Source organism: Cetorhinus maximus, chromosome 4 (assembly GCF_964194155.1).
Source record: "Cetorhinus maximus chromosome 4, sCetMax3.hap1.1, whole genome shotgun sequence".
In the NCBI taxonomy this organism is placed as follows: Eukaryota; Metazoa; Chordata; class Chondrichthyes; order Lamniformes; family Cetorhinidae; genus Cetorhinus; species Cetorhinus maximus.
In genome coordinates this window covers 115,178,962-115,199,086 of record NC_135882.1, presented here as the reverse complement: position 1 = coordinate 115,199,086, position 20,125 = coordinate 115,178,962, and the positions used below count along the sequence as shown (strand labels likewise).

Below are 20,125 nucleotides of genomic sequence, written 5' to 3'. Positions count from 1 at the left end.
TTTCCGGGAGTGGGACATGAACCCACAACCCTCTGATTCAAAGGCGAGGGTGCTATGAACTGAGCCACAGCCGGCCCATCATGTCAGTACGCTCTCCGAATGAGCAAATCACTCAGTACCATTGCCCCCACCTTCTCCCCGAAACGCTGCACAGTTTTCCTATTTTTCATATCCTTGTGATATTGCTCCTAGGTTGCTCGCAGCAGAGCCCAGATTAATCTTTAATTGCTGGAGACTGCAGGATAGTGCTGGATCGTTAATGCATTTTTATTTCTCTCCATGTAAGCAATACTAATCCTTCGGGCAGGAGTTCAGCATTTCCATAACCAATCAGCAGTTAGTCTCCTGGTTTCTTTGGCCCTACAGGTCACATGGTGAATGGATCCGCCCGCTTTCCAATCTACTGTTTGTGGAGCACTTGCTGGTGACGTGTTGACGTCCAAGGGAGTAAGGAGCGGGAGATGATTGCGGGGGCCCGGTGCTTTGGGGGTTCTTTACCTGAAGGGGTATGTGCAGTGGGGTTCGCTACTGTCTTTCCAGTCCCCGACTGAGAGATTGGGGGGGGGGGTTGGTGTGGGTAAATGCTGCTGTTCGCGGCGGCCAGGGTTTGTTGCTCTGCCCTGCTCTGCTCTGGGGATGGCGTTCCTGCCGCAGCCTCGATCAGCGCGTGACCCTGTTTGCTTCCATCGGCTGCCGCTCCCCCACATTCGAAGGAGGGAGGGCATCTGCCGTTGCCGTGCCCCTTCCCCCTCCGCGCGCCGTTGCCGTGCCCCTTCCCCCTCCGCGCGCCGTTGCCGTGCCCCTTCCCCCTCCGCGCGCCGCTGCCGTTTCCATTCCCCCTCCGCGCGCCGTTGCCGTGCCCCTTCCCCCTCCGCGCGCCGTTGCCGTGCCCCTTCCCCCTCCGCGCGCCCTTCCCGTTCCCTGCACCCGGGGGTAGGGAGGGCGCGCCGCTGCCCTCCGGTTAACATTGATTCCGTGGTGGCCAAGGCCTGGGCTGGCCATATGAAGTGAGGTGCTCGCTGCCCAGGGGGAGCTGGAGTGTTTATAATCACGCCAATGAGTTGAAGGTGGATTCGGAGCTTTGCTTCAGGGAATGGATCCAGTTTTATGCCTCTCCGCCCGGGATCCATTACTGCAGGACAGTATCCAAGCGCCTATGATGTGAAGAAATCGGGATATAATATTGAGAAATATCGTATATTGTGTATTAAATACACGCGGTTCTTGAATGCACTACGTAAAATGGCTTAAATTTCAAGTAAGCACGTTTCACTGGAGCCGTTCTAACTGCCCCTAGTTTCACAAGTTTGTACAAGTCCCTTGGATGGGAACTAAATTAATTAGTTCACTAATAGTCTGGTCCCTTACTAACAAGAGAAAGAAACATCGATTTTTGTTTTTTCCCGTGCTGTGACTTGATTGAAGCACCTAGGGTATTTACCCAATCTGTGTAAGGGCTTAATGTAGGTGGTCGAGGTGATGGTCTCAGCGTTTGATGCTGAGAGCTGCTCTGCTGGAAGGCTTAGTGAGGAAATACATTTTGGTGCTGGGTCATCTATGGATCTATGTCGGCCTTGGATCAATAGTAGCACTCACATCTGATTCAAAAGGTTGTGGGTTCAAGCCCTACTGACAGAACTTGAGCACAAAATCCAAACAGACACCTCACTGGCAGACTGTCAGAGGTGCCATATTTCACGTGTGTTAAACTTGTCAGCCGCTCCTGGGTAGAACCTTCCATGGCTTTGTTTTTTCCCAGCACCATAACTTCCTGCACAATATCCAGGCTTCAGCTGACAAGTAACATTTGCACCACGCTAGAGCCAGGCAATGACCATCTCCATCAGGAGAGAATCTAACCATCGCTCCTTGACATTCAATGGCATTACCATGGCTGAATCCCCCACAACATCCTGGGGGTTACCATTGACCAGAAACTAAACTGGACTAGCCATATAAATACTGACACTGCAACAGCAGGTCAGAGGCTACAAACCCTGTGGCAAGTAACTCACTTCCTGACTCCCCAAAGCCTGTCCAACTTCTACAAGACACTGGTCAGGAGTGTGATGGAATACTTTCCACTTGCCTGGATGAGTGCAGCTTCAACAATACTCAAGAAGCTTGACACCATCCAACACAAAGCAGCCCGTTTGATTGGCACCCCGTCCATAAACATACACTCCTTCCACCACCTGCGCACAATGACGGCAGTGTGCACCATCTACAAGATACACTGCAGGACCTTACCAAGCCTCCTTAGACAGCACCCTGCAAACCCATGACCACTAACATCTAGAAGGACAAGGGCAGCAGGCACATGAGAACACCACCGCCTGGAAGTTCTGCTCCAAACCGCTCACCACCCTGACTTGGAACTATTTCGCCGCTCCTTCACTGTCGCTGGGTCAAAATCCTGGAACCCCCCCCCCCGCCCCAACAGCACTGTGGGTGTACCTACATCACATGGAGTGCAGCGGTTCAAGAAGGCAGCTTACCACCACCACCTCAAGGGCAATCTGTGATGGGCAATAATTGCTGGCCCAGCCAGTGAAGCCCACATCCTATGAACGCATAAAATAAGTTATGGAGTAGAAAGTTTAGTCTTTTGTTCTAAATGTAAAATGCCAAAATAACACCTTTTTTTATCCTAAGGATTTACCATTATTGAAAATGGTTATAGTTGGATGGACAGTGGTAGGTTAATCATTAGTTGCTTTAGCTCTCCATGAAGTCAGTACTGTTCCAGCATATTCTGTTTGCCTTTTGGATGCTTTGGTGTTTTTCACATCAAAATTAATTTTTTTTAAATATATTTTTCTTCTTGATTTTGTAGTTTGAAAGGCAAACTTGATTTGCCACCTCTTACGCTTGACAGGGAGAAGCTAGTTCCAGCAAGTGTGCCACTAGAAGGATGGCCACTTCATTTGTTCCTGTGCCTTTACCAGTAGGGAATTCCTCTTCTGGAACAGCTACAAGTAGAAGTCGTAGAAGCTCTTCACTTCAGTCTTTGGACAGTGTATCCAGTTCAAATTCGTCAAAAGGTCAAGTTGCCGATTTGCATTCTGGTGGATTTAGAAAGACAGTTACCTCTGAGCAACTAGCTTCCACAAACTTGACAAATAATAGTCCTTTACTACGAACTAAGCTCAATGGCGTAAACTCATCTATTGAATACTCTTCTAAACCTCCGGAGTCTGAGAAAGAGACTGAATCAACAAACTGGGAAGAGAGACCTGCTACACCTACTATGTTGGGATATGAAGTTATGGAAGAAAGGGCGAAGTTCACAGTAAGTCAAATTTGACTTTTGTACCTTTGTCCTAATTTGATAAATAACCTTGTTTCATTTGTGTACTTTGTTGAAGTAAGCGGTTCAGTTCATTTAAAGCTTAGCCTTTCATACTTATTCCATCTAGTTTTGGGCATTGTATTCGCTGAGTTACTGTTGTCCCTTTTCCTGCTGACTTATAAAACCTTGTTTTATTTTCTGTCTTCAAGGGTGTCCACAAAAATAATTACATTGCTCTGACTGACTTCTTATAGCTGGCTGTTCATCATACACAGCAGGCCCCCAGGGCTCCCCACCTACTTTGACCTGCAAGTGGGGCATATCAAAGAAATAGGAACTGAAAGTACTGCTTATTCAGGCAGAGCGAATGCTTGTGCAGCTATTTTGTATCTATTTCTAATTTTTTGATTTCCCATGGTTATGGAAAAGTACTGCATTAATGGATGAACTGAGTATGGGGGATTGGGGCAGCACTTTTTTTTTAAGTGTGTTGACATATTTGTCTTTTCTGGATTCTGAATTGTTTCAGGTTTTGGACCAATGGTTGAGAGGAGTTCAGGCTCATTTGACAATTGGGTGTTTGCAAGGATTAACATACAAAATTAATACTACTATTGCCTATGTAACAACAGTGATTATACTTCAAAATAATTAACTGTGGAACACTTTGGGAGATTGTGAGGGGATGAAAGGTGCTATAAAAATACATATATTTGATCTCTTTGAGAGGAAAGGAAGAAACTGCAAAATAATTTGAGCTCTAACACTTATCCCACTTAAAAATACAAAGTTGTATCTGGCACAACTACTGTTTAAGTTGCTTAGCACACATCTCATTAGAGGAACTGCTGAGAAAAGATTTTCGCTCGTTGCCAACAACTGAAAATGCCTGCAGTGGCAAAATAGATGGAGCATGTGGCAGAATGCAGTTTAACTTGTGGTCCCCAAATAATATCTGACCACAGGCAAGCTAAGTCCTCAATCTACCACATAGATCAGTGCTTCCTAAACTTTTTCCCCCCTGTGATCCCATTTTAGCGCTTGAAAATCGGTGTAACCCCAGAGTGAGAGCAGGGACTTGTTGAGCAGTTTCAACAGTTTTGAAGACTCTGACAGGGCCTCGGGACTAAAGGTTGCACATGTAACAAAGCCTCAACGCCAATCCCAGAACTGTCCCACCAGACTCTCCACTCGACAGTGGTCATTGCCGCCTGGGAACTGCGACCCTAAGTGATTGTCCTGTCACTCCAACGGGATCCCATTGTTTAGGAACCACTGATATAGACCTTCACTAGTCATTTGAAACTAAAGAAATCACACAGACGGAAATCTCATGCTTGTACAGTTTGCCCTATATTTGCTTAATTCACTCTCCTATATAAATTGTACACATCCTGCAAACCAGGACAATTGCCTATGTAAAGCTCTATACATCGAATGAACTACACAGGTAAATATAAAAGGCATATTTATGTGCGTGGAGAGAACTCTTGTGCAAACTACTCTTGCGTGAATTAACTCCACAGATTTTCATTTGAATAATAAATATTGTGATGCCAGCCCATGTGATCCTTATGTTTGTTTTAGAAGATAAAACCCTAAGTGCAGTACGAAGTATAAAGTGAATAATGTGTTTGCCTTTCATTCTGTATATGAGGCAGACTGGTATCTATCTTAATTTGAATCTCTAATAAAATTAGAGTTGACCATATTCATAGAATATAAATGGTCTGAAACATAATAGAAACAGAAAGTGCTAGAAAAACTCAGCAGCTCTGGCAGCATCATGTTTCGAGTCCAACATGACTCTTCAGAAATGAAGAGAGATAGAAATGAGATGGGTTTAATGCTGTTGAAAAAGGCGGGAGGTGGGTCTGGTGAAATAAAAGGGAAGATCAAGGATAGGTTAGGGGACAGTGGAGATTAAATACCAGAGATGTCATTGAGTAAAGCAGAAAAGGGAGTGTTAAATGGTAGTAGTAAAAAAAGAAATGCAGCATTTTTCTAAAGTAGCATTAATGGCAGAATAAAGGTCAGCTTTGTCTGAAAGCAAAAGCCTGAAAACAAGATACTCAGACTTCAACGGCGGGGAGAGAAAGAAAATTCAAAACAGAGGACAGAGTTCATGATCTGAAGTTGTTGAACACCGTTGAATTCAGAAAGCTGTAAAGTGCCGAATTGGAAGATGAGGTGCTGTTCCTCCAGCTTGCGTTGGGCTGCACTGGAACATCGCAGCAGGCCAAGGACAGAAATGTGAGCATGAAGGTGCATTGAAATGGCAAACGACTGGAAGGTCAGGGTCATGTTTGAAGAGGTGTTCTGCAAAGTGGTCACCCGATCAGCGTTTGGCGTCCCCAATGTAGAGGAGACCACATTGTAAGTAGCGAATACTGTAGACTAAATTGAAGAAACATATGACTTAGGAGCAGGAATAGGCCATTCGAGCCTGCTCTTCCATTCAATAAGATCAAGGCTGATCTGATTCTGATCTCAACTCCACTTTGCTGTCTGCTCCCCATAACCCTTGACTCCCTTATCTATTTAAAATCTGTCTAACTCAGCTTTGAAGAAATTCAATAACCCAGCCTCCACTGCTCTCAGGGAAGATAATTCTGCATTCTAACAACCCTCTGAGAGAAAAAATTCTCCTCATCTCAAACCTCTTATTCTTATTCTAGTTCTAGTCTTCTCCCCAACTGGAAACATCCTCCTGATATCTACCCTGTCAAGTCCCCTCAGGATCTTACATGTTTCAGTAAGGTCACCCCTCATTCTTCTAAACTTCAATGGGTATAGGCCCAACCTGTTCAACCTTTCTTCCTAAGATAAGCCCCTCATCCCTGGATTGAGTTGAGTGAACCATCTCTATACTGTTTCTAATGCTGTTTTTTTTTAATTTTCATGTAAGGAGACCAAAACTGTACAAAGTATTCCAGATTTGGTCTCACCAACGCCCTGTACAGCTGCAGTAAAACTTCCTTACTTTTATATTCCATTCCCCTTGCAATAAGCACCAACATTCCATTCGCCTTCCTAATCATTTGCTGTACCTGCATACTAACTACTTGGGTTGAATTTTGCCCTCGTCGGGCGGGCGGGCATTGGAGCGGCCGTGAAACTGATCGCCGCCCATGATCGGGCCCCGATCACAATTTCTCGCTTGCTGGCTAATTAATGCCCAGCCATCGTGAATCGCGTGCTGCAACACTGAGGGTGGGAACAGGAGGAGGGCGAGCGTGGAAGTTTGCACATGTGCGCGGGTGCGCACACTGAAAGCTCCCTGAAGGCACTGGGCTGCCTTAGGGAGCTGAAGGTTTAGAACAGTACAATAAAGATTTTTAAAATAAGGTGAACATGTCCCCTCATGTGACTCTGCAGCGATGTTATTAATGAGATTTAAATGTTTTTATTTTATTTTTAATTCCTGTTGGAAATCTCAAACCGCCCATGGATGAGGCTTCATAAAAATCCAAAAGCTGCTTGGTCTTTTCGTCTGCCTGCCTACAGAACGGTTGGATGGTCAGCGAAAAATCCAATTTAATTAATTGATTAAGGGCCTTAATAAGCCTATTTAATTGTCGGTGGGCACGCTGCCGCCTCATGCGTGTGCCCACCCGATGAGAGAGAAATTCTGCCCCTTGTGTTTTATGTACCAGGACACCCAGATCCCTCTGTACCACAGTTTTGCAATATATCTCCATTTAAATAGTATACTGCTTTTAAATTCTTCCAGCCAAGGTGGACAAATTCATATTTTCCCATGTTATTCTCCATCTGCCATATTTTTGCCCACTCACTTATCCTGTCTATATCACTTTGCAGACTCTCTATCTCCTCTTGACAGCTTACTTTCCCACCTATCTTGGCATCGTCAGCAAATTTAGCTGCCATACATTTGGTCCCTTCATCCAATTCATTGATGTAGATTGTAAATAGTTGAGGCCCTAGTTCTGACCCCTCTGGCGCTCCACTAGTTACAGCTTGCCATCCTGAAAAAGACGCATTTATCCCTACTACTCCCTGTTTCCTGTTAGTTAACCAATCCTTTATCCATGCCAATATGTTATGACCTGCACCATGTTCTCTTATCTTGTGTAGTAATCTTTGTGGTAATTTACCAAATGCCTTTTGGAAATCCAAGTATACCACATCTACAGGTTCCCCTTTATTTTCCTTGCTTGATACTTCCTCAGAAAACTCTAAATTAGTTAAACATGATTTCCCTTTCACAAAGCCCAAGCAGAGGTGGTAGAAATGGCAGAGGATGATCCTTTGGATGTGGAGGCTGGTGTGCTGGAAAGTGAGGACACAGAGAACTCTCATGGCTCTAGGAGCCGGGGAAAGGGGCAAGGGCAGAAGTGCAGGAAATGGTTCAGACACGGCTGAGGGCCCTGTCAACCAAAGTGAGGGGCAATCCTCGGTAGAGAAAAAAGGAAGACGTCAGAAGTGCCATGGTGGAAGGTAGCATCATCAAAACCGATGCAACAGAGACTGAGATACTGGGAGAATGGGATGGAGTCCTTGCAGGAAGCAGATTGTGAAAGTGTAGTCGAGGTAGCTGTGGGAGTCAGTGGCTTGTAAGGAATATTAGTAGATAATCTATCCCCAGAAATGAAGACAGAAAAGTCAAGGAAGGGAAGTTTTGGAGATGGACCATGTGAAGACGAGAGAAGGGTGGAATAAGGAAGCAAAATTGATTCTGCCCCCATTCTTTCTCCCCCCCCCCCCACCCCTCAAAATTCTGGATGAGAACAAGAAGCGACACCAGTATTGGCGCCACAATAGCATTCCCCTTGTCCTCACTTCCCACCCCACTAGGTTCTGTATTCAAAGGATCACCCTCTGCCATTTCCGCCACCTCAAACATGATGCCACCACCAAACACATATTCCACTCCTGTCCCTGTCAGGATTCCAAAGGGACTGTTCCTTCCACAGTACCCTGGTGCACTCCTCTATCCCTCCAACACCTCATCCCCTCCCCATGAACTTGTAACACCTGCCCCTTTACCTACTTTCTCCTCACTGTCCAAAGCCTGAAACACTCCTTTCAGTTGAAACAGTGATTTACATGTACTTCTTTCAATTTAGTTTGCTGTATTTGCTAATTACAATGTGGTCTGCTGTACACTGGGGAGACCAAACACAGACTGGGTGACTGCTTTACATTACATCTCTGCTCAGTCTGCAAGCATGACCCCGACCTTCCAGCTGTTTGCCATTCCAATTCAACATCTTGCTTTCATGCTCATATTTCTGTCCTTGATCTGCTACAATGTTCCAGTGAAGTGCAAAGCAAGCTGGAGGAACAGCACCTCATCTTCCAATTAGGCACACGACAGCTTTCTGGACTCAACATTGAGTTGAACAACTTCAGACCATGAACTCTGTCCTCTGTTTTGAGTTTTCTTTTACCTCTTCAAGTGCCTGTTTGTATCTTGTTTTCAAGTTTTTGCTTTTGGACAGAGCTGACCTTTATTCTGCTATTAACGCCTACTCTGGAAAAATGCTTTTTTTTAAACTACCATTACCACCCCCTTTGCCTTTTGTTCAATTACATCTTTGGTTTTTAATCTCTCCTGTCCTCTGACCTATCCTTGACCTTCCCTTCCATCTGACCCCCACCACCCCACCCCCTTCTCCAGCAGCATAAAACCCATCACATTTCTACCTCTCCTCAGTTCAGGAGAGGAGTCATATTGGCCTCAACTTTAACTCTGTTTCTCTCTCCACAGATCCTGCCAGACCTCTTAAGTTTTGCTAGCACTTTGTTTTTATTTCGGATCCCTAGCATCCACAGTATATTGCTTTTATTTTGTTCTGAAACATTTTCAGTTTGTTGTTTTTCTGAGATATTTGGAAAATGCACTTTTTAAATAAATTGTAGCACTGCAGGATTCAGAGTAAGTTTCGAGAGCTCCACACAATTTGGATTAATGGCCCCTGACATTGAAAGGTAAATCACAAATGTTGATTTGATATGTTTTGACAAATATTAAGAATAGAAATATAAACTGAAGTATTAAGTGTCTTAATAATCCTAACCTGTTGCTCGTGAAATTTTTAATTGGCTCTGAATACACTGTTGGTGTTTTTCTTCAAAAATACAGTGACACTTAACTATCAAACGATCCAGATAATTGCTGGCAGATAATCGAGAGTCCCCTTCATGTGATTTATTTGGATTAGATAACCACATTTCTATTATGTGCAGATAAGACCCGCTTTTTATATAAAATTTATATATTCTTTGTTGGCATCCTAACTTGTAATAATCTCCTGGGTTGAAAATGACAACAGAATCATAGCATAATACAAAGAAGAATGCCCATCAACTCTTTCAACAAGCAATCCAGTTAGCCCTACTTCTGTCTTCTATTGAAGTTTCAGAGCTGTTTCACCAGTAAGTTATACAGACATGGAGAAAACTGCTTTTCTGATTGGGTTAATAAAGTACTCAATTTTGCTAAGCAAGACTAACATCATTGTCAGTTGCAATTTGACTTTTGCAGTAGTAAGTTCCTCCTTGCACTAGTTTTTGCAAGTAATGGGAATGCAAATAACCAAAGTTCAGTTTTATCCACTTTGTTTTTCATGCATTTCAGGTGATAGTTGGGTAGATCTGTAGTGTATGCATTTTAATCTCTACGCAAGATAAGCTAGACTGAGTCAAATTTACTTCAAGCTTACTATTCTGAATTTCACCCACTAGAATTAGCTTTCTAGAGACTTTCCTCATTTTCTGTTGTTTCCATTATAGTATTCCTTTATCTTTGTTCTGTTACTTTGGTTCATATTATACTATTAGTTAAATTAACTTTGCTATTGTTTATTAAGAGATTTGAATGTCTGATCTAACTATTTATAATGCATCCATACCTTTGGCTCTAAAATTGAAACTAATACCTTTGTTTCCAAAAGAGGACTCCTAATTTTTTTTTTTATTTGCTCATTAGACCAGCTTTTATTGTCCATCCCTAATTGATAGAATTCATGCAGTGGTTTGCCTTGGGTCTACTCTTTATGAAATACATAATGACGTATAAATTCTTTCATAGCATTTATTGAAATTTGTTGATACCAGACTTTGGGATGAAGTATGGGATGTCAGAATTGTGAAAGACTGCAGAATATAGTGATAAGATAACAGGATAGGCTGATGGGTGGCAGGTGAAGTTTATTGTGGAATAATCTGAAGTAATAATATTGAAAGTAATGCAGAAAGGAAATACAGATTAACAGGTAGGATTATAACTGAAAGGAAGGAGCAGAAGGATCTTGTCATTTGCAGAAGATAAGACTAAAGCATTTGCAACAAACTTCAGCCATAAGTGCTAAGTGAATGATCCACCTTGGCCTCCTCCGGCGGTCCCCAGCATTACCGATGCAATTCAAAGAAGGTTTACAAGACTAATACCTGGAATGCGCAGGTTGTCTTATGAGGAAAGGTTGGACAGGCTAGGCTTATATCCGCTGGAGTTTGAAAGAGTAAGAGGCTATTTGATTGAAACATATAAGATCCTGAGAGGTCTTGACGGGGTGGATGTGGAGAGGATGTTTCCTCTTGTGGGAGAATCTAGAACTAGAGGTCACTGTTTAAAAACAAGGGGTCACCCATTTAAAACGGAGATGAGGTGAAACTTTTTCTGAGGGTCGTGAGTCTTTGGAATTCCTCCTGAAAAGGTGGTGGAAGCAGAGTCTTTTGATTCTTGATAAGCAAGGGGTGAAAGGTTATCAGGGGTATGTGGGATGCAGATTTGAGGTTACTCTCAGATCAGCCATGATATTAAATGGCAGAGCAGGTTCGAGAGGCCAAATGATGACCTTCTGCTCTTTTGTATGTTCAGCCAATTGGATTCACTGTACGTGATATCGAGAAATGGCTGAAGGCACTGGATGCTGTAAAGGCTATGGGCCCTGACAATATTCTGGCAATAGTACTAAAGACTTGTGCCCCAGAATTTACCATGCCACTAGCCAAGCTGTTCCAGTACAGCTACAATACTGGCATCTACCCAGCAATGTGGAAAATTGCCCAGGTATGCCCTGTACGCAAAAAGCAGGACAAATCCAACACAGCCAATAACCACCCCATCAGTTTACTCTCAATCATCAGTAAAGTGATGGAAGTGTTCATCAATAATGCTGTCAAGCGGCACTCGCTTAGCAATAACCTGTTCACAAACGCTCAGTTTGGGTTCCGTCAGTCACTCAGCTCCTGACCGCGTTACAGCTTGGTTCAAACATGGACAAAAGAGCTGAACTCCAGAGGTGAAGTGAGATTGCCTGCCCTTGATATAAAGGCAGCATTTGAATGAGTGTGGTATCAAGGAGCCCTAGCAAAACTGAAGTCGATGGGAATTGGTGGGGAAAGCTCTCCATTGGTTGGAATCATTCCTAGCACAAAGGAAGATGGTTGTGGTTGTTGGAGGTCAATCATCTCAGTTCCAGGACGTCACAGTCAACACCCTAGGAGTTACCATTGAGCAGGAACTGAACTGGACCAGCCATATAAATACTGTGGCTACAAGAGCAAGTCAGAGCCTTGGAATTCTGTGATGAGTAACTCACCTCCTGACTCTCCAAAGCCTGTCCACCATCTACTAGGCACAAGTCAGGAGTGTGATGGAATACTCTCCACTTGCCTGAATGAGTGCATCTCCAACAACACTCAAGAAGCTTGACACTATCCAGGACGAAGCAGCCTGCTTGATTGGCACCCCATTCATAAACATTCACTCCCTCCATCACTGACGTACAGTGCAGCAGTGTGTACCATCTACAAGATATGCACTGCAGGAACTCACCAAGGCTCCTTGGATAGCACCTTCCAAACCCACGACCACTATCATCTAGAAGGACAAAGGCACAAGGGAACACAACCACCTGGAAGTTTCCCTCCAAGCCATTCACCACCCTGACTTGGAAATATATCACCGTTCCTTCACCGTCGCTGGGTCAAAATCCTGGAACTCCCTTCCTTACAGCACTGTGGGTGTACCTACACCATATGAACTGCAACGGTTCAAGAAGGCAGCTCACCACCACCACCTCAAGGGTAATTAGGGTTGGGCAATGAATGCTGGCCTAGCTAGTGACGCTTATATCCCATGAATGAATAAAAAAAACTTACCATTTAAAAACATGAATCATTAAAGACAGTGTAGCTGGACAATGCTGTAACAAAGTCAAACTCAAATCCTTGATTTTAATTCTAGAAGAATTCTAGAATGAAAACGCAAGAATGTGTGTAATATTGATTTTGTACAAGACCTTAAGTTGCAGCTGGGTACAATTTTGGGACATCCTTTACTGGAAACATACAAAGTAAAGAGATTGGAGGTTACATTTACAAAGAGAGAGTTTAAAATATGTTTTTTACTACAGCTCAAGATATAATGGCAACCTGCTCAAGGCTTTCAAGATTATGAAAAATTTGGTTTAAAAGGGAATTGGATATTTGCTAGAAAAAGAGTTAATGGTTACAGGAAATGAGCAGAAGACTAGAATTAGACTAGTTTTGTGTGAAAAAACACCAGTGCAGAGTTGAAATGTCTGGCAATCTCTTTAAGAAATAGTGTTTTGATTCTATACCGCTCCAGTTCAAACATATATTTATTTTTTCTTTCTATTGCAATATGCAGACTATAAAAATATGTGTAGTTGAGGTCTGACATCATTTGGAAAATAAGCAAACTAGGTAGCAATGTCACTGTGCAGATGTATCCTGTTATGTAAATCTTTCTTAGTTTCAGTTACTGATAAGCATTTAATTTGAACAGTTAGAAAAGTATATTTTCTAGTGCCCCATGATCCACACTCTAGGTTTGTAGTTCTGTGTTTTTAATCTTTGGTTTTCATTTCAGTTGAAGACATTGTACATGTTTTCAGGCAACCAATGTTGTGTGCTAACTTGATATGGGCGTAGTGCTGCTAACTCCTACCTTTTGATTTGGGGATGTTGGGAACAGGTGGAACGACTTCGTTGAATTTGAATAGGAGTGGAGGATAAAAATCAAGACCTATAAAGCAATTTGAGAAACTTTGCAACTTTAGCATGATTGTTCATGTTCACTCAGAAATAACTTGTTTCTGGTTTTAAAAATAGTCTAATTCACAGAATCACAGTGCAGAAGAGGCCCTTCGGCCCATCGAGTCTGCACCGGCACATGAGAAACACCTACCCTACCTACCTAATCCCATTTACCAGCACTTGGCCCATAGCCTTGAATGTTATGACGTGCCAAGTGCTCATCCAGGTACTTTTTAAAGGATGTGAGGCAACCCGCCTCCACCACCCTCCCAGGCAGTGCAGTCCAGACCGTCACCACCCTCTGGGTAAAAAAAGTTTTTCCTCACATTGCCCCCTAAACCTCCTGCCCCTCACCTTGAACTTATGCCCCTTTGTGACTGACCCTTCAACTAAGGGGAACAGCTACTCCCTATCCACCCTGTCCATGCCCCTCATAATCTTGTACACCTCGATCAGGTCGCCCCTCAGTCTTCTCTGCTCCAACGAAAACAACCCAAGTCTATCCAACCTCCCTTCATAACTTAAATGTTTCATCCCAGGCAACATCCTGGTGAATCTCCTCTGCATCCCCTCCAGTGCAATCACATCCTTCCTATAATGTGGCGACCAGAACTGAACACAGTACTCCAGCTGTGGCCTCACCAAGGTTCTATACAACTTCAACATGACTTCCATACTTTTGTAATCTATGCCTCGATTGATTAAAGGCAAGCGTCCCTTTTCACCACCCCACTAACGTGCCCCTCCACCTTCAGAGATCTATGGACACCCATGCCAAGGTCCCTTTGTTCCTCAGAACTTCCTAGTGCCATGCCGTTCATTGAATACTTCCTTGTCAAATTACTCCTTCCAAAGTGTATCACCACTTTTCAGGATTAAATTCCATCTGCCACTTATCTGCCCATTTGACCGTCCCGTCTATATCTTCCTGTAGCCCAAGTTAACCACCCGACCAATCTTTGTGTCATCCGCAAACTTACTAATCCTACCCCCCACATAGTCATCTATGTCGTTTATATAAATGACAAGTAATAGGGGACCAAGCACAGATCCCTGTGGTACGCCACTGGACACTGGCTTCCAGTCACTAAAGCATCCTTCTGTCATCACCCTCTGCCTCCTACAACTAAGCCAATTTTGAATCCACCTTATCAAATTACCCTGTATCCCATGTGCATTTGCCTTCTTTATAAGTCTCCCATGTGGGACCTTGTCAAAGGCTTTGCTGAAATCCATATAAACTACATCAACTGCACTACCCTCATCTACATACCTGGTCACCTCCTCAAAAAAATTCAATCAAATTTGTTAGGCCTGACGTCCCTCTGACAAAGCCATGCTGACTATCCCTGATCAAACCTTGCCTCTCTAATTGCAGTAGGTTTTTTGTCATCTCCAGAATTCTATGACTTTATGGTTTTTAACAATAACAACTTTATTGTACCTTGAACCTGGAAAAAGTCCCAAGAATGGTTCATAGATAAATGAGGAAAATTATTGCTCTAAAAGATTAGGTCAATGAAAGTTGGTTTTTAGAGAGGTCTTAAAAGGAGGAGAGACAGAGGCTGGCAATTCCAGGGAGTGGGATCTAGATGGCTGAAGGCATGACAAATAATAATGTGACAAAGACGGATGCCAGTCAGGGGAGCATAGTTCAGTGGTGATGGGTGGTAGAGTTGGAGGAGGTTAGAACCGTAGAAAAGTTACGGTGCAGAAAGAGGCCACTCAGCCCATCGTGTCTGCACCAGCCAAAAAGAGAAAAAAGAAATGAGCCACTCATTTGAATCCCACTTTCCAGCACCTGGTTCATAGTCTTGCAGGTTACAGCACTTCAGATGCAGATCCAGCTAACTTTTAAATGAGTTGAGGATTTAAGCCTCAACCACCAACTTAGGCAGTGAATTCCAGACACCCACCACCCTCTAGGGTGAAAAGGTTTTTCCTCATGCCCCTTGTAATCCTTCCACCAATTACCTTAAATCTATGCCCCATGGTAATTGACCCCCCCAGCTAGGGGAAACGAGTCTTTCCTGTCTACCCTGTCTAGGCCCCTCATAATTTTGTACACCTCAATTAGGTCACAACTTTGGCCACCTCAGTTCTAAGAAAAAGAACCCTAGCCATTCATTCTCGTAATTCTCTTCTGCACTCCAGAGCAATTGTGTCTTTCCTGTAATGTAGTGACCTTAACTGTAAACAAAACTCCAGCTGTGGTGTAACTAGTGTTTTATACAGTTCGATCATTATATCCCTGTTTTTGTATTGGATACCTTGCCCAATAAATGAAAGAATTCCAAATCATCTTTCTGGATTGAATTCTATTTGCCACTTCTCCATCCACTCAACCAAACCATTGATATCATTCTGGAGTCGACAGCTATCTTCTTCACTATCAACTCCATTGTCAATTTTTTGTGTTAACTGCAAATTTCCCAATCATGTCTCCCACATTTAAGTCTAAATCATTAATATATACAACAAACAGCAAGGGCCCCAACACTGAGCCCTGAGGAACACCACTTGAAACTGTTTTCCATTCACAAAAATATCCATCGTCCATTACCCTTTGTTTCCTGCCACTGAGCGCATTTTGGATCCAACCTGCCACCTTCTCCTCTATCCCATGTGATCTCACTTTCCTGACCAGACAGCCATGTGGGACCTTGTCAAATGCCTTACTGAAACCCATGTAGGCAACATCCACTGCACTACCCTCATCAATCTTCCTTGTTACTTCCTCAAAAAGTCTATTAAGTTAGTAAGACACTATCTTCTCCAACAAAACCATGCCCACTATCCCTGTTAATCAGTGCCTTTCTAAGTGACAGTTAATCCTGTCTCTCAGAATTGTTTCCAATAATTTGCTCACCACCGAAGTCAGACTGACTAGCCTATAATTTTCTGGCCTATCCCTCACACCCTTTTTAAATAATGATACAATGTTCGCAGAGCTCCAATCCTCAGGGACCTTGCCTGTATCTAGTGAGGATTGGAAAAGAGCATCTGCTATTTCCTCCCTGGCTTCCTTCAACAGCCTGGGATACAATCCATCCGGCCCTGGTGATTTATCCACATTCAAGGATGCCAGTCTCTCCAGTACATCCCCTCTCACTATGCTCATCGTACCTAATGTTTCACACTCCTCCCCTTTAACTAGAATGTCTGCATCATCCCTCTCAGTAAAGACAGAGACAAAATACTCATTGAGAACCCTGCCTACACCTTCTGTATCAATCCACAAGTTACCATGTACATCTCTGTTAGGCCCTACTTTTTACTTATTTATTCTCTTGCTCTTAATATATTGGTAAAACAAATTAGGATTTTCTTTGATTCTACCTGCCACTATTTTTTCGTATTGTCTCTTTGCTCTCCTAATTTCTGTTTTTACTTCACTCCTGTACTTTCTATACTACTCTAGGTTTTCTACAGTATTAAATCTTTTGTGACTGTCATAAGCTTTCTTTTTCTGCTTTATCTTGGCCTGTATGTTTCTGGATAAGCAGGGGGCTCTAGATTTGGCAGTACCATCCTTTTTCTTTGTGGATACATGTCTATACTGCGCCTGTAGAATCTTGCCTTGGAAAGTCTCCCACTGATTTGACATAGCTTTTCCTTCTAATAGCTGTATCCAGTCCACTCTTGCCAGCTCACCTTTAACCTTATAAAATTTGTCTTCCCCCAATTTAGAACTTATACTCCTTTTCTATCTTTGTCCTTTTCCATAATGATGCTAAATCTAACCATATTATGGTCACTATCTCCAGAATGGCCCCCCACTGCTACTTCACCCACTTGCTCTGCTTCATTTCCTAAGACTAAATCTGAAATTGCGCCCCTCTCATTGTGCTTGTTACGTGCTGGCTAAAGAAGTTCTCTTGAATGCAGTTGAAGAATTTTATGCCCTCTGTGCCCTTCACGCAGTTCATATCCCAATTGATATTAATTTAGTTGAAGTCCCCAACGATTACTGTCCAGTTGTTTTTGCACTCAGAAATCTGTCTACACTTTTGCTCTTCTAACTCCCTTCCACTATTTGGGGGTCGATAGTACACTCCTAGCAGCGTGGCTGCACCTTTTCTATTTCTGAGCTCAACCCATGTGGCCTAATTTGATGCTTCATTTAGTATACCATCCCTCCTCACAGCTGTAATTGATTCTTTAAGCAATAATGTCACACAGCCACCTTTTTTATCCCCCTCCTTACCCTGCCTGAAAACTCTATATCCAGGGATGTTGAGCTGTCAGTTTAACCTCTCTTTAAACCAAGTTTCCGTTACAGCGATGATACCATGTGGCCATGTGTCTATCTGTGTCCTCAGCTCATTGGCTTTATTTACTTTGCTCCTTGCATTTACATATATAACTTTTAGCACTGCTAAATTCTTGTGTTGTACATTTTTTAACCTATGCTGCTTCTGTCTTTCAGAGTCACTCACTAATTCTCCATCTCCTGTTCCCAGCTCTGAATTTGCCCTCAAGGTCCCATCCCCTTGCCAATGTAGTTTAAACCTCCCCCCAACAGCACTAGCAAATCTCCCTGCGAGGATATTCGTCCCAGTCCTGTTCAGGTGTAGACCATCCGACTTGTACAGGTCCCACCTTCTCTAGAACTGGTCCCAATGTCTCAGAAATCTGATGCCCTCCCTCCTACACCAGCTTTCCAGCTGCATGTTTATTCGCTCAATTTTCCTATTTCTATACTCGTTTGCGCGTGGGACTGGGAGTAACCGTGAGATTACGGCTTTAGAGGACCTGCTTTTCAATTTCCTTCCTAACTCCCTAAAGTCTGCTTTCAGGACCTCATCCACTTTCCTATCTAAGTCATTGGCACCAACATGGACCACAACCTCCCCCAGAAGAACGTCCTGCAGCTGCTCCATGACATCCTTGCCCCTGGCACCAGGGAGGCAACATACCATCCTGGAGTCACGTGCACAGCCCCAAACTAATGAATCACCTGCTCTTCCCCTCTTCATTCTCCCTCTAGTACAGCAGAGCTGCCTGTGGTGCCACAAACTTGGCTCTGACTGCTCTTCTCCACAGAACCAACGCCCTCACCTTTATCCAAAATGGAAAACCGATTGGTGAGCGGGACCCCAGGGGACTCCTGCATTACCTGTCTAATTTTCTTGGACTGCCTGGTGGTCCCACATTCCCTTTCTGCCTCCAGGCTCCTAAGCTGCGGTGTGACCACCTCTCTGAACATATTATCCACGTAGCTCTCAGCCTCGCGGATGCCCCACGGTGACTCCCACCACTGCTCGAGCTCCGAAACCCAGAGCTCTAGGTTCTGCGGCTGGTGACACTTCCTGCACATGTGATCATCTGGGACACTGGTAGTATCCACAACTTCCCACATAGTACAAGACATGCATTCCACATGACCAAGCTGTCCTGCCATGGCTTCAATTTACTTCCCTTGCATTAACTTTATTTTACTTTGGTTTACTTACGCAACTTTATTTTACCTGGCCTCTACTTAACTTTATTTCCCTATTGCTTGTGTTTCTTACTTAAATGTATATAGCCCCTTCTTTTAAAAAGAATGTGTTTTTCTAATTCTCAGCTACTTGATGGAACTCCCTAATAGCAGTTTCTCACCAACCAGTGAACTTATGTTTCTCCTGTGATGTTAGGTTCTAGATGCTGCTGACTGCCTGGCTCGAGGTCCTCTCGCATTCTCCTCTAGGTGCTGCTGACTGCCTGGCTCGGGGTCCTCCTCTCGTGCTCTCCTCTAGGTTATACAGAAGGGAGGTGTAAAGCTGTGAATATAATTAGATATAAGAATTTTACATTTGATGCATTTGGAGATAGACAACCAATCCCAAAAAGGGAAAGGATGGTTTAAGCCACAATGCTTCAGATGCTCTGATTGTCTCTTTGAACTCCATTGGTGTTGTTTACTTGTACCAACATATGCAACAGAAGAAACTGAGTTGATAATCAGAAATATGTGGCCATATTGTAAGTAAGGCAAGAAAATTGTTTATTAATTTCAGCTTTTTGAGGCCTAAGAAACAGTTACAAATTAATATGAAATATGTTTGAAACTTTTTCCAGAGGTAAGGTGCAGATGTGGGAGTTCAGTATGTTTGTGTGCAAGTTGAGTGTCATTCTCCGTTGCTGGAGGTAAAGGGCAATAGTAAACTGGTTGAAGGCTGGGACAAAAGCTGAGGTGGTGGTGAAGATGTCTCCTTGGACCACCAAGGGATAATGAAGCAATGACCATGGTTACAGTATGATCCAGAAGTGATGGGGAACTGGTTTTATTGACAACGTCCCAAAAACCATCTGACTCCCAGAGGTTCTCTGTAACTAGTGTTCAAACTCCAATAAGAGACTAGGCTGAGATGGGTAGGTTCATGTTCAGGTAAGCTGTAAGGAGCAGCTGTATCAGACCTCTTGAGTCTTGTGTACAGCACAAACTGGACCTTGGGGGCGAATATGGAGAATGTTTCCTGTTTTCACTATACCTCTTCTCCCAATGACGTTAGTCTAGTTCTTGAAGGGGATGAGACTGTTATATAGTTTTAAAAATTGCTCATAGTTAAGAGAAATAACTTTTTTAGGTTCATTAATAGATTGATTTAATTTTTAAAAATCAACATACCATTTGCAGGACACCTAATTAAAATAGATATTTGAAAGCAATTTGTATATTTTCATTCGCTTATTCTTTACACTTTAGCTTTTGATTTAGGAAAATGCCAAGGTTTAACACCTTGAGTAAACATTTATTACTGCTTTTACTATTTTATAGATGTCTGTGAGTAAATGGAGTAGAACTACAGATCAACC

At 43.2% G+C, this 20,125-nt stretch overlaps 1 protein-coding gene across 4 annotated transcripts in view; it reads left to right on the top strand.

The window, feature by feature from the left end:
* Positions 1–339: 339 nt before the first annotated feature.
* Positions 340–20,125, top strand: part of snx16 (sorting nexin 16) — a 51,158-nt gene continuing 31,372 nt past the window's right edge. Inside the window, exons 1-3 of one of the 4 annotated variants that reach the window (XM_078540661.1) lie at positions 345–506; positions 2,656–2,697; positions 2,837–3,292. In XM_078540661.1, coding sequence (XP_078396787.1) covers positions 2,915–3,292 — 378 coding nt within the window. In that variant the 5' untranslated portion in view covers positions 345–506; positions 2,656–2,697; positions 2,837–2,914. Of the gene's footprint in view, positions 507–2,655; positions 2,698–2,836; positions 3,293–20,125 lie in introns of all 4 variants that reach the window. The other 3 variants (XM_078540663.1, XM_078540660.1, XM_078540662.1) reach the window with 3 other exon arrangements.